Raw genomic sequence first — 14,103 nt, forward strand, 5'->3', positions numbered from 1 at the left:
ACCTTTTTTTTTTTTTTTTTTTTTTTTTTTCCAATTAGTTACATTACCTTTTTCTATAGTAGCTGAATGTTGAGACTAGAGACAAAAGAGACTTCTTTGAAATTTTTATTGTTGCACATAATTGGTTAAACAATAAGCTTAAAAAAGGCACACTAATCAAACCAATTAAATGCTTAATATACTGCAAAAATCAGTCTAGCTCCTAGCTCTAGTAATGGCCTCGAGTTCATGGAAGAGGCGGGATGCTCTGCTCATGCCGGAAGAAGTTATCAGGATCGACTTTGGTCTTAGTTTTTACCAATCTGTTAAAGTTGCTCTTGAAATACCTGTAACCCCAAGAACTTGCTTCAATAAAGCTCGTGTTGCTCTTCTTGTTAGTCCCCAAATCAAGATCCCTATAATTCACATATGCCTGCCTTGGAAACATTGTGACGTAAGGACCCATGTAAATGTAAAGTTTCCTAATCCAATCCATGTGCTTTGACTCATTATCTCCAGCTTGCCATACAGTCCCGTATTGAATTTTAAAAAGAACTTTCCGATGGGGAAAAGGGATTGCGCTTTCAGAAATCTTGCTCATCATTCCCCCATATGGGTTCAAAATCATCAGTGGAGAGGGCTCTTCCAGCAACCTCTTCCATAGCCCCTTAAGTGCAATTTCTGGAATCGGATTCTTGACAAAGTCTGACTTGGCTTTGAAGTAGACCTTGGGTAGGGTATCATTGGATACTTGTATGAGAACTCTAATAAAGAGATCTTCGTCAAGAAATGGAGCTACTGGTTGCCATCTATGGAGGAGCTTTGTGGCACCTTGTTCCAAGGTCTTGGCAACTGAAAAAACTGTCACATTTGCTGGAACTGAAACCAACTTTATCTTCCACCAAAGGTTGATTCCAAAGCTTGCTACTCCACCTCCTCTTATTGCCCAAAACAACTCCTCTCCCATTGCTTTTCGATCAAGAATTTGCCCATTAACGTCTATGATTCGTGCATCAATGGCGTTATCAGCACCAAGGCCATATTTTCTCATCATGGAACCATATGCACCACCAGTTATATGCCCACCAATGCCTAGACTCGTGCAAAGTCCGGCAGGGTAGCCATGAGTTTGGCTTTTCTCTGCAATTCTGTAGTAGACTTCACCAATGGAGGCGCCGGCTTGAATCCATGCAGTGCTGGATTTGATATCAACATTGACCGATCGAAGCTTGGCAAGGTCTACAACAATGAAAGGTGTTTCAATTTGGGATACATAAGAGAGGCCTTCATAATCATGCCCTCCACTTCGGACCCTGAGATGTATTCGAAGCTTTTTCGAGCAAATAACAGCAGCTTGAACTTGCGAATCATGCAGTGGTGTGAAAATAAACTCTGGCTTTGGCACTGAATGGACCAAGTACCTGAGGTTTTGTGCCGAAGATTCAAGAACGGATGTGAAGCTAGAATTTTTCGGAGTGAAAAAGGTCGTAGAGAATGGAATATAAGTCTTAGATTTATGTGACAGGCATTGGATAAAATTAGCTTGTGTTGAAAGTGGAGGATGTGCCCACAAAGCTGATGGCAAAAGAAATAGAAAAATTGAAGAAATTGAAAAGATCGGAAGCATTTTTTTTTTGCTTGTTTTAGTTTCTTTGCTGGCGTTGAGAAAATATCCTGGTTCCTTTGTTGCTTTATTGAAGCATGAAGGCCTCTCACTCTCAGTGAGCTAATGCAGACGTAGTCTGTTATATTAATTTACATTGTTGGCTTATTACCTAACATGACCTAAATCATTATAGTTATCTACTCCCTCTTCCTCCAAATGGGAGAAATTTTTATTATGTTCGGAATAAAAATGGTACACTACGTGTTTTTATATAAATAGTGTGAAATTTTATTTTTTAAGTTATTAATTTTTTAACACATATATCCTATCATTTCTGTAATGACACATGGTATACCATCACGTATTCTGGTCACACTGAAAATTCTCTCCAAATGGACCTAAATCATTAGGCCGGCCTCATCTTCATTCATGACCGGCCACAACGTCTTGTTGGCATTCGAAAAATCGAAGTTCGCATAATTTGTATTTCCAGAATTAGAATCCTTTCAGCAGTTTATTAGCAAGTTGCGCAACGACTACAGTAGTATGAACTTTATTTATAATTAGACCTTTAAATCAATCAGTTAAAGTAGCATGAACACAACTGGTGGTGTCAAGAAAAATAATTAATTGGTAATGCTAGGGAGTTCCAGCTTTTCAAACCAAATTTGCATACCTATGATGCGGTTGTAGTTGATTAGATTATTAATTAAGTATCGATTAATGTGTTTGTTTCTTATTGATGACAAGCCATTTGGTTTGCAAATTTGATTTAAAAATTTGATCTCTCTACCATTATCTTATATATAAAGCCAATATAAAAGGTGAATAGTGATTTTGGTGTGACTAAGCTTCAACAAAAAAAATTTGGACAAAAATGTCCTCAAGACAAAAAAACTTTAAAGGCATCCCAAAATAATGCATTAAATAAGGCAGGGGCATTTTCATCATTTAATAGTGTTTTTTTTTTAATATTTTAATGAGTGTTGATAGACCCACCCCATTGTCTTATTTCCCCACCCACGCTATAATCTCACCCACTATAAAAGTTTAAAATTTTGAAATCCTATTTTTCCACCCACCATAATTCCTAAAATAACCTTCACCACAGTTCCATTGTTCCGTTTTCACAACCAACAGGACAAAATAGATGATTGGATGGAACTTAGCCCAATAAAACAAAATTTTTGTAAAAAATTTGTATATCCAAATTCCAAAAATTTGTATATCCAAATTCCAAAAATTTCTGAAAAATTCCAAATGCACTACAACAAACCCAAAATTTGCAATCACCATGATCGTACTCCAATATTAGACGATATCATTTGCATAGAATAATATGCAGAGTAATCAAACCCTAATCAGGTAAATTCAAGCTTATTTGAATTGATTTTGGGGAAAAAATGGCCACCACAGTCGGGATTTCAAATTCAAAGAATAAAGGAATTTCAATTCAGAGAGTGCAAAATTTCAATTCATCTACATTTCAGTTCCTTTGCAGAAGATAGCAAGAATTTATGAGGGCAGGTGCGAATGAACTCCAAAGAAAAATAGTTAGGAATGATAATTAATTTAATTTAATGTGTGAAGAATCGTAATATTGAAGTGAAAAATAGTAGGAATGATAATTAATTTAACTAGTGCTTAGTTGGGCTTATCATCGATAATTATTTTCGAAGGTAAATAGTTTGGGAGTGGGGTGTTACAGCTTACGCATATTATGCCATTTGTATATATGTTTATATATTTGGAAATATTATGATATGGTTGAATTTTAGATTTACATTATGGTATATCCATATGTATGTTACTTGCACATAATTAAAGGTGAACACTCTGAAGTGTAAAGGTGAACGCAGGACGCACAGGTAAGTTCAGGTGAGTTTATGGTATTAGTTGAAATGATGGAGTTATGGCATAACTACATGTAAGTTTTAGGCAACTCCGACCTTGTTGTATAGGTTGCAATAATAAGAAACTCCGACACTGTCATACAGGTTGCCCATGAGTTGTATATGTTACAATAGATGCAGTTAGAGCTCATAACCTTGCACCCCGGTGTTAGTGTTCCCGCCCATAGCCAGGGCATAGTCCTTCACGTGATGTTCACCTCCCGCGCCTTACGCTCACCTTGGATCCAAGGTAGGTGCACAGTCCTGTCGTACAGACCACTATAGGTGGTTTCGACTCGTAGGTGACCTACGATTATTTGCACAGTCTTCATGTGATCGTAACACTTGAGCGTACTTATTTACACCCAGTCCTGTCGTACAAACCACTATAGGTGGTTCCGACTCGTGTGCAGGGATATGTGATGAACTATGGGTTTAGTCGTACAGGCCACAAGATGTGGATCCGGCTGACATATTACTTGGATATGTGATGACATGTGGATAAGTCGTACATGTCACTATAGGTGACTCCGACTTATGAGCTAGCATTAATTGATGAGATATAGATAAGTCGTACGAGTCATTATAAGTGACTCCGACTTATGAGCTAGCATTGATTGATGAGATATGGATAAGTGGTGCAAGTCACATTGGGTGACTCCGACTTACGTGTTAATATAGACTGTTGAGCACATGATTAGTTATAATGCTGATGAGATGCTATGTCATGGTATATTTATGAAATTACTGTGGATACATTTTGATTCCACTTAGATACGTGATATGATTTGGTGAAAACTATACAAGTTTTAAGGTGATGGGTTAATTCCTTGGTAATTGAAATTTGGTTTGAAAAGTTTTGTTTCACTCACTCACATTTTCTATTTTTGCACCCCTCCAGGTTCTAACAGCAGAGTGTCCGTATCGACGATGATTCTTGGCACTTTTCAGTTCAGGTGTCTTCTTATGATGGTATAATCATTACCTTACCTTACTGTACTTTACTTATGCTCTGTATCGCGTGTGTAATGGGTTCATTCCCGCTCACAGCGCATTCTGGTATTTATTCACTCTTAGGTTCAAATGAATTCATATTTTTTTATCATCATCACACTTTTTAGCTTCGTCACCTTCCGGGTGTTGGCCAGCATAACTTGATTCGGAGTTCTAGTGGATATTTTGGGTCGGGGTGTGTCAAATGTGACTTCATTAATAACCCAACAACTTTACAAAATAGGAGGCTCAATTACAAGACTAGCACAAAATAAAAATAAGGCATCCAAGCAAAACAAATCCCAAACAGGAAAACAAAAAAAGACAACAAGTCGAAGCAACTAGCTCCATAACTACCATCAACCGGAATCCACCATCCTACACCTCCATCCTCGGCAAATACCAGAGATCTAGCCAACCAATGTCCCATAAGTGGTGGAAAAGAGAGCTCCAACTTGCCTCCATCAAGCACCAACTAGATCTGAGCCACATATTAAAGGAAACTAGAGGGAAAGAGATCCCACCAGTAACAATGCGAATAAAGGCATACACATGGAAGATGGTGGTGTTTCCATCGAAGCCTTAGCTATACGCACCTTTTAAGAAGTCGTGACAAGTCGAGTGAAGAAAAGTGGCTTGCAAAGCCCAAATTGAGTGAGATAGAGGAATGACAGAGCAAAGGATTGATGGATAGGATGGTGAAGCAAGAGAAATAAGGATGTGAAGGGGAAACTGAGATTTGAATAAGAGGGGACCAGAGCTAGGAGTGCAAGTAGATTGGGCCGAAACAACGGGGACAAAACATAGGCCAACGATCATGCAAAAAAAAAAAAAAGGAAAAAAAAAGAGAAACGGGAGACAGCCACCGACCCTGGACACAGCCAGGGCCGGGGACGGAAGAGGGATGAAGCAGTTAAAAAAAAACTCTCACAAGGGGAGAAGGAACTCTCACGAATGGAGAGGAGGAACTCTCACAAAGAGGAGAGAAGTCATGGAATAACTTTGGATAACCTTTAACTCTCTTTATTTGAGATGATCTAAGTAACCTTTGGCTCCTTCCTTTTTTATTGGAACCGGATCCCCTCTGAATCCTTTAAAACTAGGCCCATTAATTAATGAATCCAGACCGTTGAAATTTGATCCAATAGCTACAAACAAGGGGGCTCTCAAAAGTTATAATAATTGTAGCTATTTGATCAAATTTCAACGGTCCGGATTTATTGAGTAGTGAGCTCAATTTTGATGAATTCGGAGGTGATCCAATTCCTTTTTTATTAACCCTTCCATAGATTGAAGCTCAATTATTTGACTCCCAACTACTTCAATAATTTTAAGCTTGTGGCTCCCAACCCTTTTCATAGATTTAACCTCAATTATTTGACCCCCCAACAACTTTAATTATTTTAAGGTTGTGGCCCCAAACATTGAGGATATGTGTCTCCACGTACTCCTCTCCATCGTGCATGAACAAGGGTTTACTGTTGGAGATTAAAATCAGGGCAGATATAACATCGTATCAGATTACTTTCGAAATTATGCACAGAAAAATAAAATAAAATAAAAGACTGATTAGCAGAGATTAGTCTAAATTGCTTTCGAAATTGAGAATGGGACAGTGTCTACGGAGACTTACTTTTTCTTATTTTATTATTTGATGGAATATTGGGATTGAATTAGTTACAATAATTAACATTATATTTTATTTAGAGAATGGTTATTTAGCAATAAAGCATGAGTTTATTTGATTTTGCATGACGCGGGCTTTGGGTTTTAAGCAACATGTTTCACGAGCTTTAAAGCAGACCTCACTCAGTTCACTTTTTTGAAGACTCTCCCAAACTTAAGACTGAATCTCCTCTCCTAAGTCCTCCCTCTCGTCTTATTTAATTTCCATATCCACTATCCAGTGACATTCCTTGTTATTTGTTAATTTCGTATTTTGTCCAACCAGCAGCCGACCGACAAGTCCAGGTGCAATGATACAAGTTACACCATATGTTCCACATTTACATAAGCAGAGTTTAGCCAAGTCAGCTGATATTCCTTCTAGTTTTGTTCCTATTCTGCAGCAGGTATTCTCTCCCCTCTTAATCTTTCTCCACTTCTCTCCTATTCTATTTGAATGGTTACGGTTAAACATTCTGTATTGATTTTTTTATAAAGACAATAAGACAAAAAACAATATGTGAGAGGAGGGGAGGGAAGGGAAGGGAATGCAAATAGGAGGGGAGAAAATCCTATTTCAAACTGCTTACTCTTTTGCAATATCTTTTACTGGTAAAATGTAATAGATTCACCCTACTATAAGTTTATTGTTTTGGGAAATGGTTTATGCATGTCTTTTAGCAAACACTAATCTTCATCAAAGATAGAATCTCTTATTCATTATTTAAAGTTTTATTTATAACACATTAAATTCGGATAGCAACTTTGGGGTTCCTTATTAGCTCTATTTGCATCCCGAAAGGAATAGTGTTGGGCTGATCATATTGTCTGGTGTAACTATGTATTGGATCTTTAGATTCGTGTTGTTGAACCTGAGGTTTGCTTTCACTGCAAATGCTTCTACTAGCTGCTTAATATATACTTCAATTTCTCTCTTAAAATCTACCAAGAATTAGTAACAGAAAGCAAATCGCAGAGTGGTAAATTTTCATATAGAATACGATTTTCCTCTTTAACTCACTATGTCCTAAATTCAAACTCTCTCATCTCCTCTTACTCTAACTTAGAATAGTAATATTACTTGTAACAAAAGAAAAAAATAAAGAAAAGTAACTACAAGTAAATTAAGGAAGAGGATCCTCTCCTGAGCTCAGGATGGGAAACCTCCTAACCAATTCATTTAGACTGTTCAAATTTAATCCAACGGCTCCAAATAAGGAACCTTCTAAAAGTTATAATAATTGTAATCGTTGGATTAAATTTGAACGTTCCGTATGGTTTGGTCAGGAGGATTCTCATCTTGAGCTCAGGAGAGGATCCTCTTCTGTAAATTAAAGCATACAGAAACTGAAATCTCCCATTTCTTCATTAATGATCAGTCTGAAAAGGACAACTCAAAAGTTGTTACAACCCTTTGAATCAATTAAGCAAAACTCAAAAGTTTTTTTCTTTTTTTTTTCCTGACAAAAAAAAAAAGAAAAGAAAAGAAAACTTAAGCAAAGCAGATTATTATTCTTTAAACTATTTTATTTCATTCTATAAATTTGGTTAAACAGTAAGCTTAAACAAAACACACTAATCACTCGGCCGAAGCCTTAACCTTCTGCAAAAAACAATCTATAGCTCCTAGCGATCTCTAGTAACGGCCTCGTGGAAGAGGAGGGATGCTCTGCTCATGCCGGAAGAAGTTTTGAGGATCGGCTTTGGTCTTTATTTTAACCAGTCTATTAAAATTGTCCTTGAAATACCTGTAACCCCAAGAACTTGCTTGAATGAAACTTGAGCTACTCTTCTTGTTAGTCCCCAAATCAAGATCCCTATAATTCACATATGCCTGCCTTGGAAACTTTGTGACATAAGAACCCATGTAATTGTAAAGCTTCCTAATCCAATCCATGTGCTGTGCCTCGTTACCTCCATCTTGCCATAAAGTCACGTACTGAATTTTGAAGAGAACATTTCTGTGAGGAAAAGGTATTGCGCTTTCGGAAATCCTGCTCATCATTCCGCCATACGGATTGAAAATCATCAGAGGAGAGGATTCTTGTAGTATCATCTTCCACAGCCCCTCAAGCCCCTTTTCTGGAATCGGGGTCTTGACAAAGTCTGATTTGGCTTTGAAGTAGCCCTTCGGCGTGGAGGATTTTCCTTGAAGCAAAAATTCAGGAGGAGTTGTACTTGGGTAACCTGCTATGTACATCACAGATTTGATCCAGCTCATTTCGGTACAATCCTTTCGTGTCAAACCCAATTCGGGGAAGCTTTTTTGCATGACATTGAGTAATCTATCAACACCTCCAAGAAATTGAGCTTCGTAAAGAGTTGTGACAGATGTATTGCCGGTTTTGCTGATGATAACTCTGATGAAGAGATCATCATCAATCAGTGGAGCTACTTGTTGCCATCTGTAGAGGAGCTTCGTGGCGCCTTGTTCCAAGGTCTTTGGAACCGTAAAACCAGTCACGGTTGCTGGAACTGGAACCAACTTTACTTTCCACCAAAGGATGATACCGAAACTTGCTCCTCCACCTCCTCTAATTGCCCAAAACAGATCCTCTCCCATTGCCTTTCGATCAAGAATCTTCCCGTTAAAGTTTATGATTCGAGCATCCACAGCGTTATCAGCACCAAGGCCATATTTCCTCAACATGGAGCCATATGCACCACCAGTTATGTGCCCACCAACGCCTAGACTCGTGCAGAGTCCGGCAGGAAAGCCAAGAGTCTTGCTTTTCTCTGCAATTCTGTAGTAGAATTCGCCAATGGTGGCACCGGCTTGAACCCATGCAGTGTTGGATTTGATATCAACACTGATGGTTCGAAGCTTTGCGAGGTCTAAGACAAGGAAAGGCGTTTCAATTTGGGAGACATAGGAGAGGCCTTCGTAATCATGGCCTCCACTTCGGACCCTGAGATGGATTCGAAGCTTTTTCGCGCAAATGACAGCAGCTTGCACATGAGAATCATGCACCGGTGTGAAAATAAACTCCGGCTTTGGCACTGAGGAGACCAAGTACCGGAGGTTTTGTGCAGTAGACTCAAGAACAGTGGTGAAGCTAGAATTTTTCGGAGTGAGAAAGTCTGAAGAGAATGGAATGGTAGTCTTAGAATAACGTGAGAGGCATTGGATAAAATTTTCTTGTGTTGAAGGTGGAGGATGCGCCCAGGAAGCTGATAGCACAAGGAAAAGATAAAGAGAGAAAATTGAAAACGTTGGAAGCATTATGTTGGCTGGTTTAAAGGCTCTTTGGTGGTGCTGAGGAAATAGACTAGTGTCTTGTGTAGCTTTATAGAAGCTCGAAGGTCTAGTAGCGACGCCAACGTATGCATTTTATTTTTTTTTTGGGAAAAGATACCAACGTAAGTTTGAGCTAATGCAAACATCACTTTTTGAACTTGAGATACTTTATTGATATATTAGAAATTTTCTGTGCAAGGCGTCCATCCTGTATTAAGAGGCAATAGGCAATTCAATCCCTCAAGTAAATAGTAAATGTCTTTAATGAACCGTTATTGTCCAAGTGCATCTCTATCCTTAAACTGAATAACCCAGATAATTCGTATTAAAATAATAATATTATTTTAATAAAATAATAATAAATAATTTTTATTTTTAAATTCGGAGAATAATAAAAAATTGGATGACAGTATTTGAAAAATATTGAAATAAGGTGTAAGGTGGAAGAACATAGTTAAATATTTATAGAAAGAAATTATAATTTTTTTATACTCTTTTGTATTTTTAATTAATTAATTAATAATTATTTGTATTTTAATTAATTTTTATAATTTTTTAATAGTGACTGTCGTCAATGTGAAGTCAGCGTGATAGCACACAACCCAAGGGTTAAGTTAGGCAATTCTGGCCTAGAGGACTAACTGGGCTCCCCCATAAGGCAGTAGACTTGGGAGGGCTGGAGGAGATTTTGGAGAGAGGAGGGGGGGGGGGGGGTGGGGGAGGAGGATTTAATCCACTTTCTCTTGGGAGATAGTATCATGCTGAAAGTGTTCTAAGGTACAAATTTGTATCAATAATAGCGATACTGTGTCAATAAAAATCTTTTTGACATGTTATTCATAATTGACGGCATCAAACACCTTACTGATAAAAAATTTGTTCAAGAGAACAAGAAGTTGATCCCTCGCCTAATAGCTCAAAGTTTTGGGGTCCATTGTATACTTCCCCAAGTGCAGGTTTATTAGCTCGTTTTCCCACAACTTAAGCTTTCTGGGTTCACTTATCATTTGTCAATGTGGTGTTTACTCCGAAGCACTACAGAAAAACCCGTTTAGATCATCTTGGTCAATGACTCACATCATGCGCTCCCCTTCCACGGTCAAGTGTCAACCAAAGCCACGGTCCATATCATTCGCTCATCGCGGCGTGGTGAACGGTGCATGTATGCAGTATGCTGTATAAATAAGACTCCAAAACTCGATGTGAAGTGGAATATAGACTTTGATATATCTGACCCTCATTTTTCCACCACCAATACATGCATGATTAGGCCTGTCAACATTTCCAGCCTTATGGGTTTAGTCAAAAAGTCAGTTTTGAGTAATCAAATTAGGCTAATTCCAACTTAATTATTTCCGTGTGGTTTTCAGGGTCTAGATATCCAACTGAGGAATCTTCTTTCAACCATTAGAATTCTAAAAATCCAACTGAGGAAATAAAAAGGCTTTACATTTAGAATTAAAAAAAAATGAAAAAAATGCTTTGCTGCAATCACAAAAAACAATCATGCATATGCGTTTTATTGTGAATACGATGTCCACTGATTCTGTTATCTCTAATAATTATTTAACCTTTTAAAATTATCATTCTACTAAAAAATAAAGATAAAAAAACAGGCCCACACTGCCCAACTACCATCTGCAATAGGTTTCAAGCCTCTTTGAGGCATTTCAGCACACACTTTCCGCCGACTTGGTGAGAACCGTCAACTTAGGAGAAACCGGTGACCAACTTGAATAGGTAAGTGGATATTTCACTGAGCACAATTTTTGAGTCGTGGAAAGACGAAAGCTTTTTTGAATTTTAGCTGTATAAATTTGTAATTAAGTTTTACTTATGCTTTAGGATTTGATATTTTCTTATACGCGTGGTGCTTTTTACACTTTTTTTTTTCTCTCTTTCTTTTTTTTTTTTTTTTTTTTTTTTTTTTTTTTTTTTTTTTTTTTTTTCCTAATTTCTTATTTCTTTATGACTTCTAATTCTCTTTTAATTTATTGAAAACACTTGAAAGTCAAGAAGGAGTGCATAAATTGAAATAAAAAGAAAATACGTCTTTTTTAAACCACGGCAGTATGTTACAGATTGTTTTTTTTTTTTTTGTTTTTTTTTTTTTATAAGAAATAAAGAAAATTTAAGATAATACCTATAGATGGTGGATTGGTCCTGTGGTTAAAGGGGTGGGGAATAAGCCAAGTCTTACAATTGGCTAGCAATAAATGTGTTCAAATTCGCTTTTGGTAAGAATCGAACCTAAGACCTCTTACTTTCAAATAAAGAAGAATATCATTACATCGTAGTATATTGTTATTTTGATCTTTACATCAATAAGACAAGTCCATTGTTCTCGAACGATTATAATTAAGTGACAAAATTGCCCTTCTGTCCTTAACGAGTGAAATACTAGAAACCCTAAGTCGAACATGATTGAAGTTTTGGTAAGAATCGAACTTAAGACCTCTTACTTTCAAATAAAGAAGAATATCATTACGCCGTAGTACATTGTTATTTTGATCTTTACATCAATAAGACAAGTCCATTGTTCTCGAACGATTATAATTAAGTGACAAAATTGCCCTTCTGTCCTTAACGAGTGAAAAACTAGGAACCCTAAGTCGAACATGATTGAAGTTTTTGTTGCATGGCAGTTTGTAGATTCAGATTTTACGTTGCAGTTTTTGTTTTGTTATTGTCAAAATAGTTACATTCAATAGATTTAAGTATGATGGTTTTGTTAAGTTTGTTGGCCACGGCTTTGTGTCAATTCTTTTGCATTTAAATTTGTATTCCCCTTTTTAAATACGTACACATAGGGTTAGAATATGATGACACATGTTTTTGACACACAATTTGTTACCAATTTTGTAGGGCCCTCTTTCTGATCAATTTCGATAATTCGAATAGTCTTTTATTTCAATTCATCATTAATAAATCATCCCTACAAACTTACTTTGGGCTACGGGCGGTGAGACCAAGAGACTTTGACAATTTTATTCAATCTATATAAAATCTTCTAACAGAGACTTTCAATTTCCTTCTCACTTTTGGTTTGAAATTTTATATGATTTTAGTTTTGGGACTTGTCAATAGCCTTTATTCTTTATTGACCTTTTACGTCAAATAAGGCAAGTCCATCCATGGTTCTCGAACCCTTATAATTGAGCGACAAATTACAATGAGTGAAATGCTAGAAACTCTAAGTCCAACATGATTGAAGTTTCTGTTGCATCGCAGTTTGTAAATTTAGACTTTACTTTGCAGTTTTTATTTTGTTATTGTCAAATTAGTTACATTTAATAGATTGTAGTATGATGATTATTACTGGTGAAGCCAAGAATGTTGGGACAGGAGTGAAGCGTAAATTTTTTTTTTTTTTAAAAGTAGACAATCCAACCTTTTTAGAGTAGACAATTTTAATATCATTCATAATGTATTAATACAAATAAGTTACATAGTAGATAATATTAATGTCGTTTATAATTTATCTATGAGGCTACTGCTTCGTGCATTTGCTGGTTCTCCAGTTATATAACATAGTAAAATGGCATCTGAAAACCTTAATCCTCATAACACAATAACGCCCTTCGTCCTCTAAAAACCTTACTCCTAATAACAAAATCCTCATTACCTATGTCTTGGAGGTGGCAAAATAAATTCTAACACTATTAAGGAGATATATCTCTTTCAAGATTTTAGGCTCACAAGTTGGATTCTCTTCAAATTTACTTGGCCGCTATGTATGCTTCTGCCGCTAAAGACCGTTTGGAGCAAACTTCTCTGCTTCCCCACCCCCCCCCCCCCCACCACCCCCCCCACCCCCCCCCCACCGTTTGGAGCAAACTTCTCTGCTCCCCCCCCCCCTTTTCATAAAACATCTTTACAGCCTTTTCTTTTTCATTCAACAAGCGTTGCAAAATGGGCAAACCAAAAGCAAGTGTCTTTCCAGACGCTATTTCGGCAGCACTAACAACGTCCTGTCATATATAAACTAATTTAATGAGTACCAAACAAGAAATGATCATTGCCTATCAAAGATCGTGCACAATAACCTTAACCAACCTTCCCTTGATGAGCAGCAGCAGGAATACATGCTTTCTGTATTGGCGTTGGGTTCTTGAACCCGAGCCTATATGTTGATGTCATGATCAGATGATGGAGTCTCAACTCATGCCTGTATATTGATTCCATGATCGGTGGTGGCTGTTTGTTCCTTCTGGTTTTTTTGTCGCTGCTTGTTTGTTCCTTTTACTTTACAACAAAACGACGCCGTTCTCATTTATTTTTAATCTCAGGTTTAAAACTATGGCTTGGGTGTTTTAAAAAAATAAAATAAAACACAGCCACAATAGCGCAACGCACAAGTTGCAGCCTGCAGAATTCGGCAAGTTCAGAGGATCAGAGGGAAGGAATTCTCAATCTTTGCGGTGATTGCTGAAGACCGGAGGGGCGACCGCGTCTTCTTGCACCTCTGTAACCTTGCCAGAGATGATTGTAGAATATCAGTTTTATGAAGTTTATTGGCTAAGGCAGTGTGCCAAATCTTTTGCATTTAAATTCTTATTCCCTGTTTTGTTAGTTAGAGTAGTTTAAATACACACACACACACACACACACACACATATAGAATTAGGATTCGAGGATACAAACTTTTGACACACATTTTTCTATTTAATTTTTATTTTAAAAGGGGGGACAACTAGTGGCAAACCACGGTTATCTACCCCTTCTGGGGG

General features: G+C 37.2%; 2 protein-coding genes across 2 annotated transcripts; both read right to left on the reverse strand.

Moving 5' to 3' along the window:
- Positions 1 to 226: 226 nt before the first annotated feature.
- On the reverse strand, positions 227 to 3,663 carry LOC137724616 (berberine bridge enzyme-like 26). The gene is made up of 3 exons (XM_068463373.1): positions 3,633 to 3,663; positions 1,092 to 1,554; positions 227 to 1,010 (listed from the first exon to the last, which is right to left on the reverse strand). Exons 1-3 carry the CDS (start codon positions 3,661 to 3,663, stop codon positions 227 to 229), a joined length of 1,278 nt encoding a protein of 425 aa, XP_068319474.1.
- A 3,820-nt stretch (positions 3,664 to 7,483) lies between these two features.
- LOC137725740 (monolignol oxidoreductase AtBBE-like 15) lies at positions 7,484 to 9,391 on the reverse strand. The gene has a single exon (XM_068464513.1). The coding sequence runs from the start codon at positions 9,356 to 9,358 to the stop codon at positions 7,772 to 7,774; it is 1,587 nt and encodes a 528-aa protein (XP_068320614.1). The 5' UTR covers positions 9,359 to 9,391; the 3' UTR covers positions 7,484 to 7,771.
- Positions 9,392 to 14,103: the final 4,712 nt, after the last annotated feature.

The sequence above is a fragment of the Pyrus communis genome, chromosome 2, assembly GCF_963583255.1.
Source record: "Pyrus communis chromosome 2, drPyrComm1.1, whole genome shotgun sequence".
In the NCBI taxonomy this organism is placed as follows: Eukaryota; Viridiplantae; Streptophyta; class Magnoliopsida; order Rosales; family Rosaceae; genus Pyrus; species Pyrus communis.

Coding starts and splice junctions, on each gene's coding strand:
- LOC137724616 (XM_068463373.1), bottom strand. CDS start 3,663: ATGGGCGGGAACACTAACACCGGGGTGCAAG. Junction 1,555..3,632: donor CACTAACACCGGGGTGCAAG/GTTATGAGCTCT, acceptor TTTTGCCATCAG/CTTTGTGGGCACATCCTCCA. Junction 1,011..1,091: donor CAAACTCATGGCTACCCTGC/CGGACTTTGCAC, acceptor ATATGGCCTTGG/TGCTGATAACGCCATTGATG.
- LOC137725740 (XM_068464513.1), bottom strand. CDS start 9,358: ATGCTTCCAACGTTTTCAATTTTCTCTCTTTATCTTTTCCTTGTGCTA.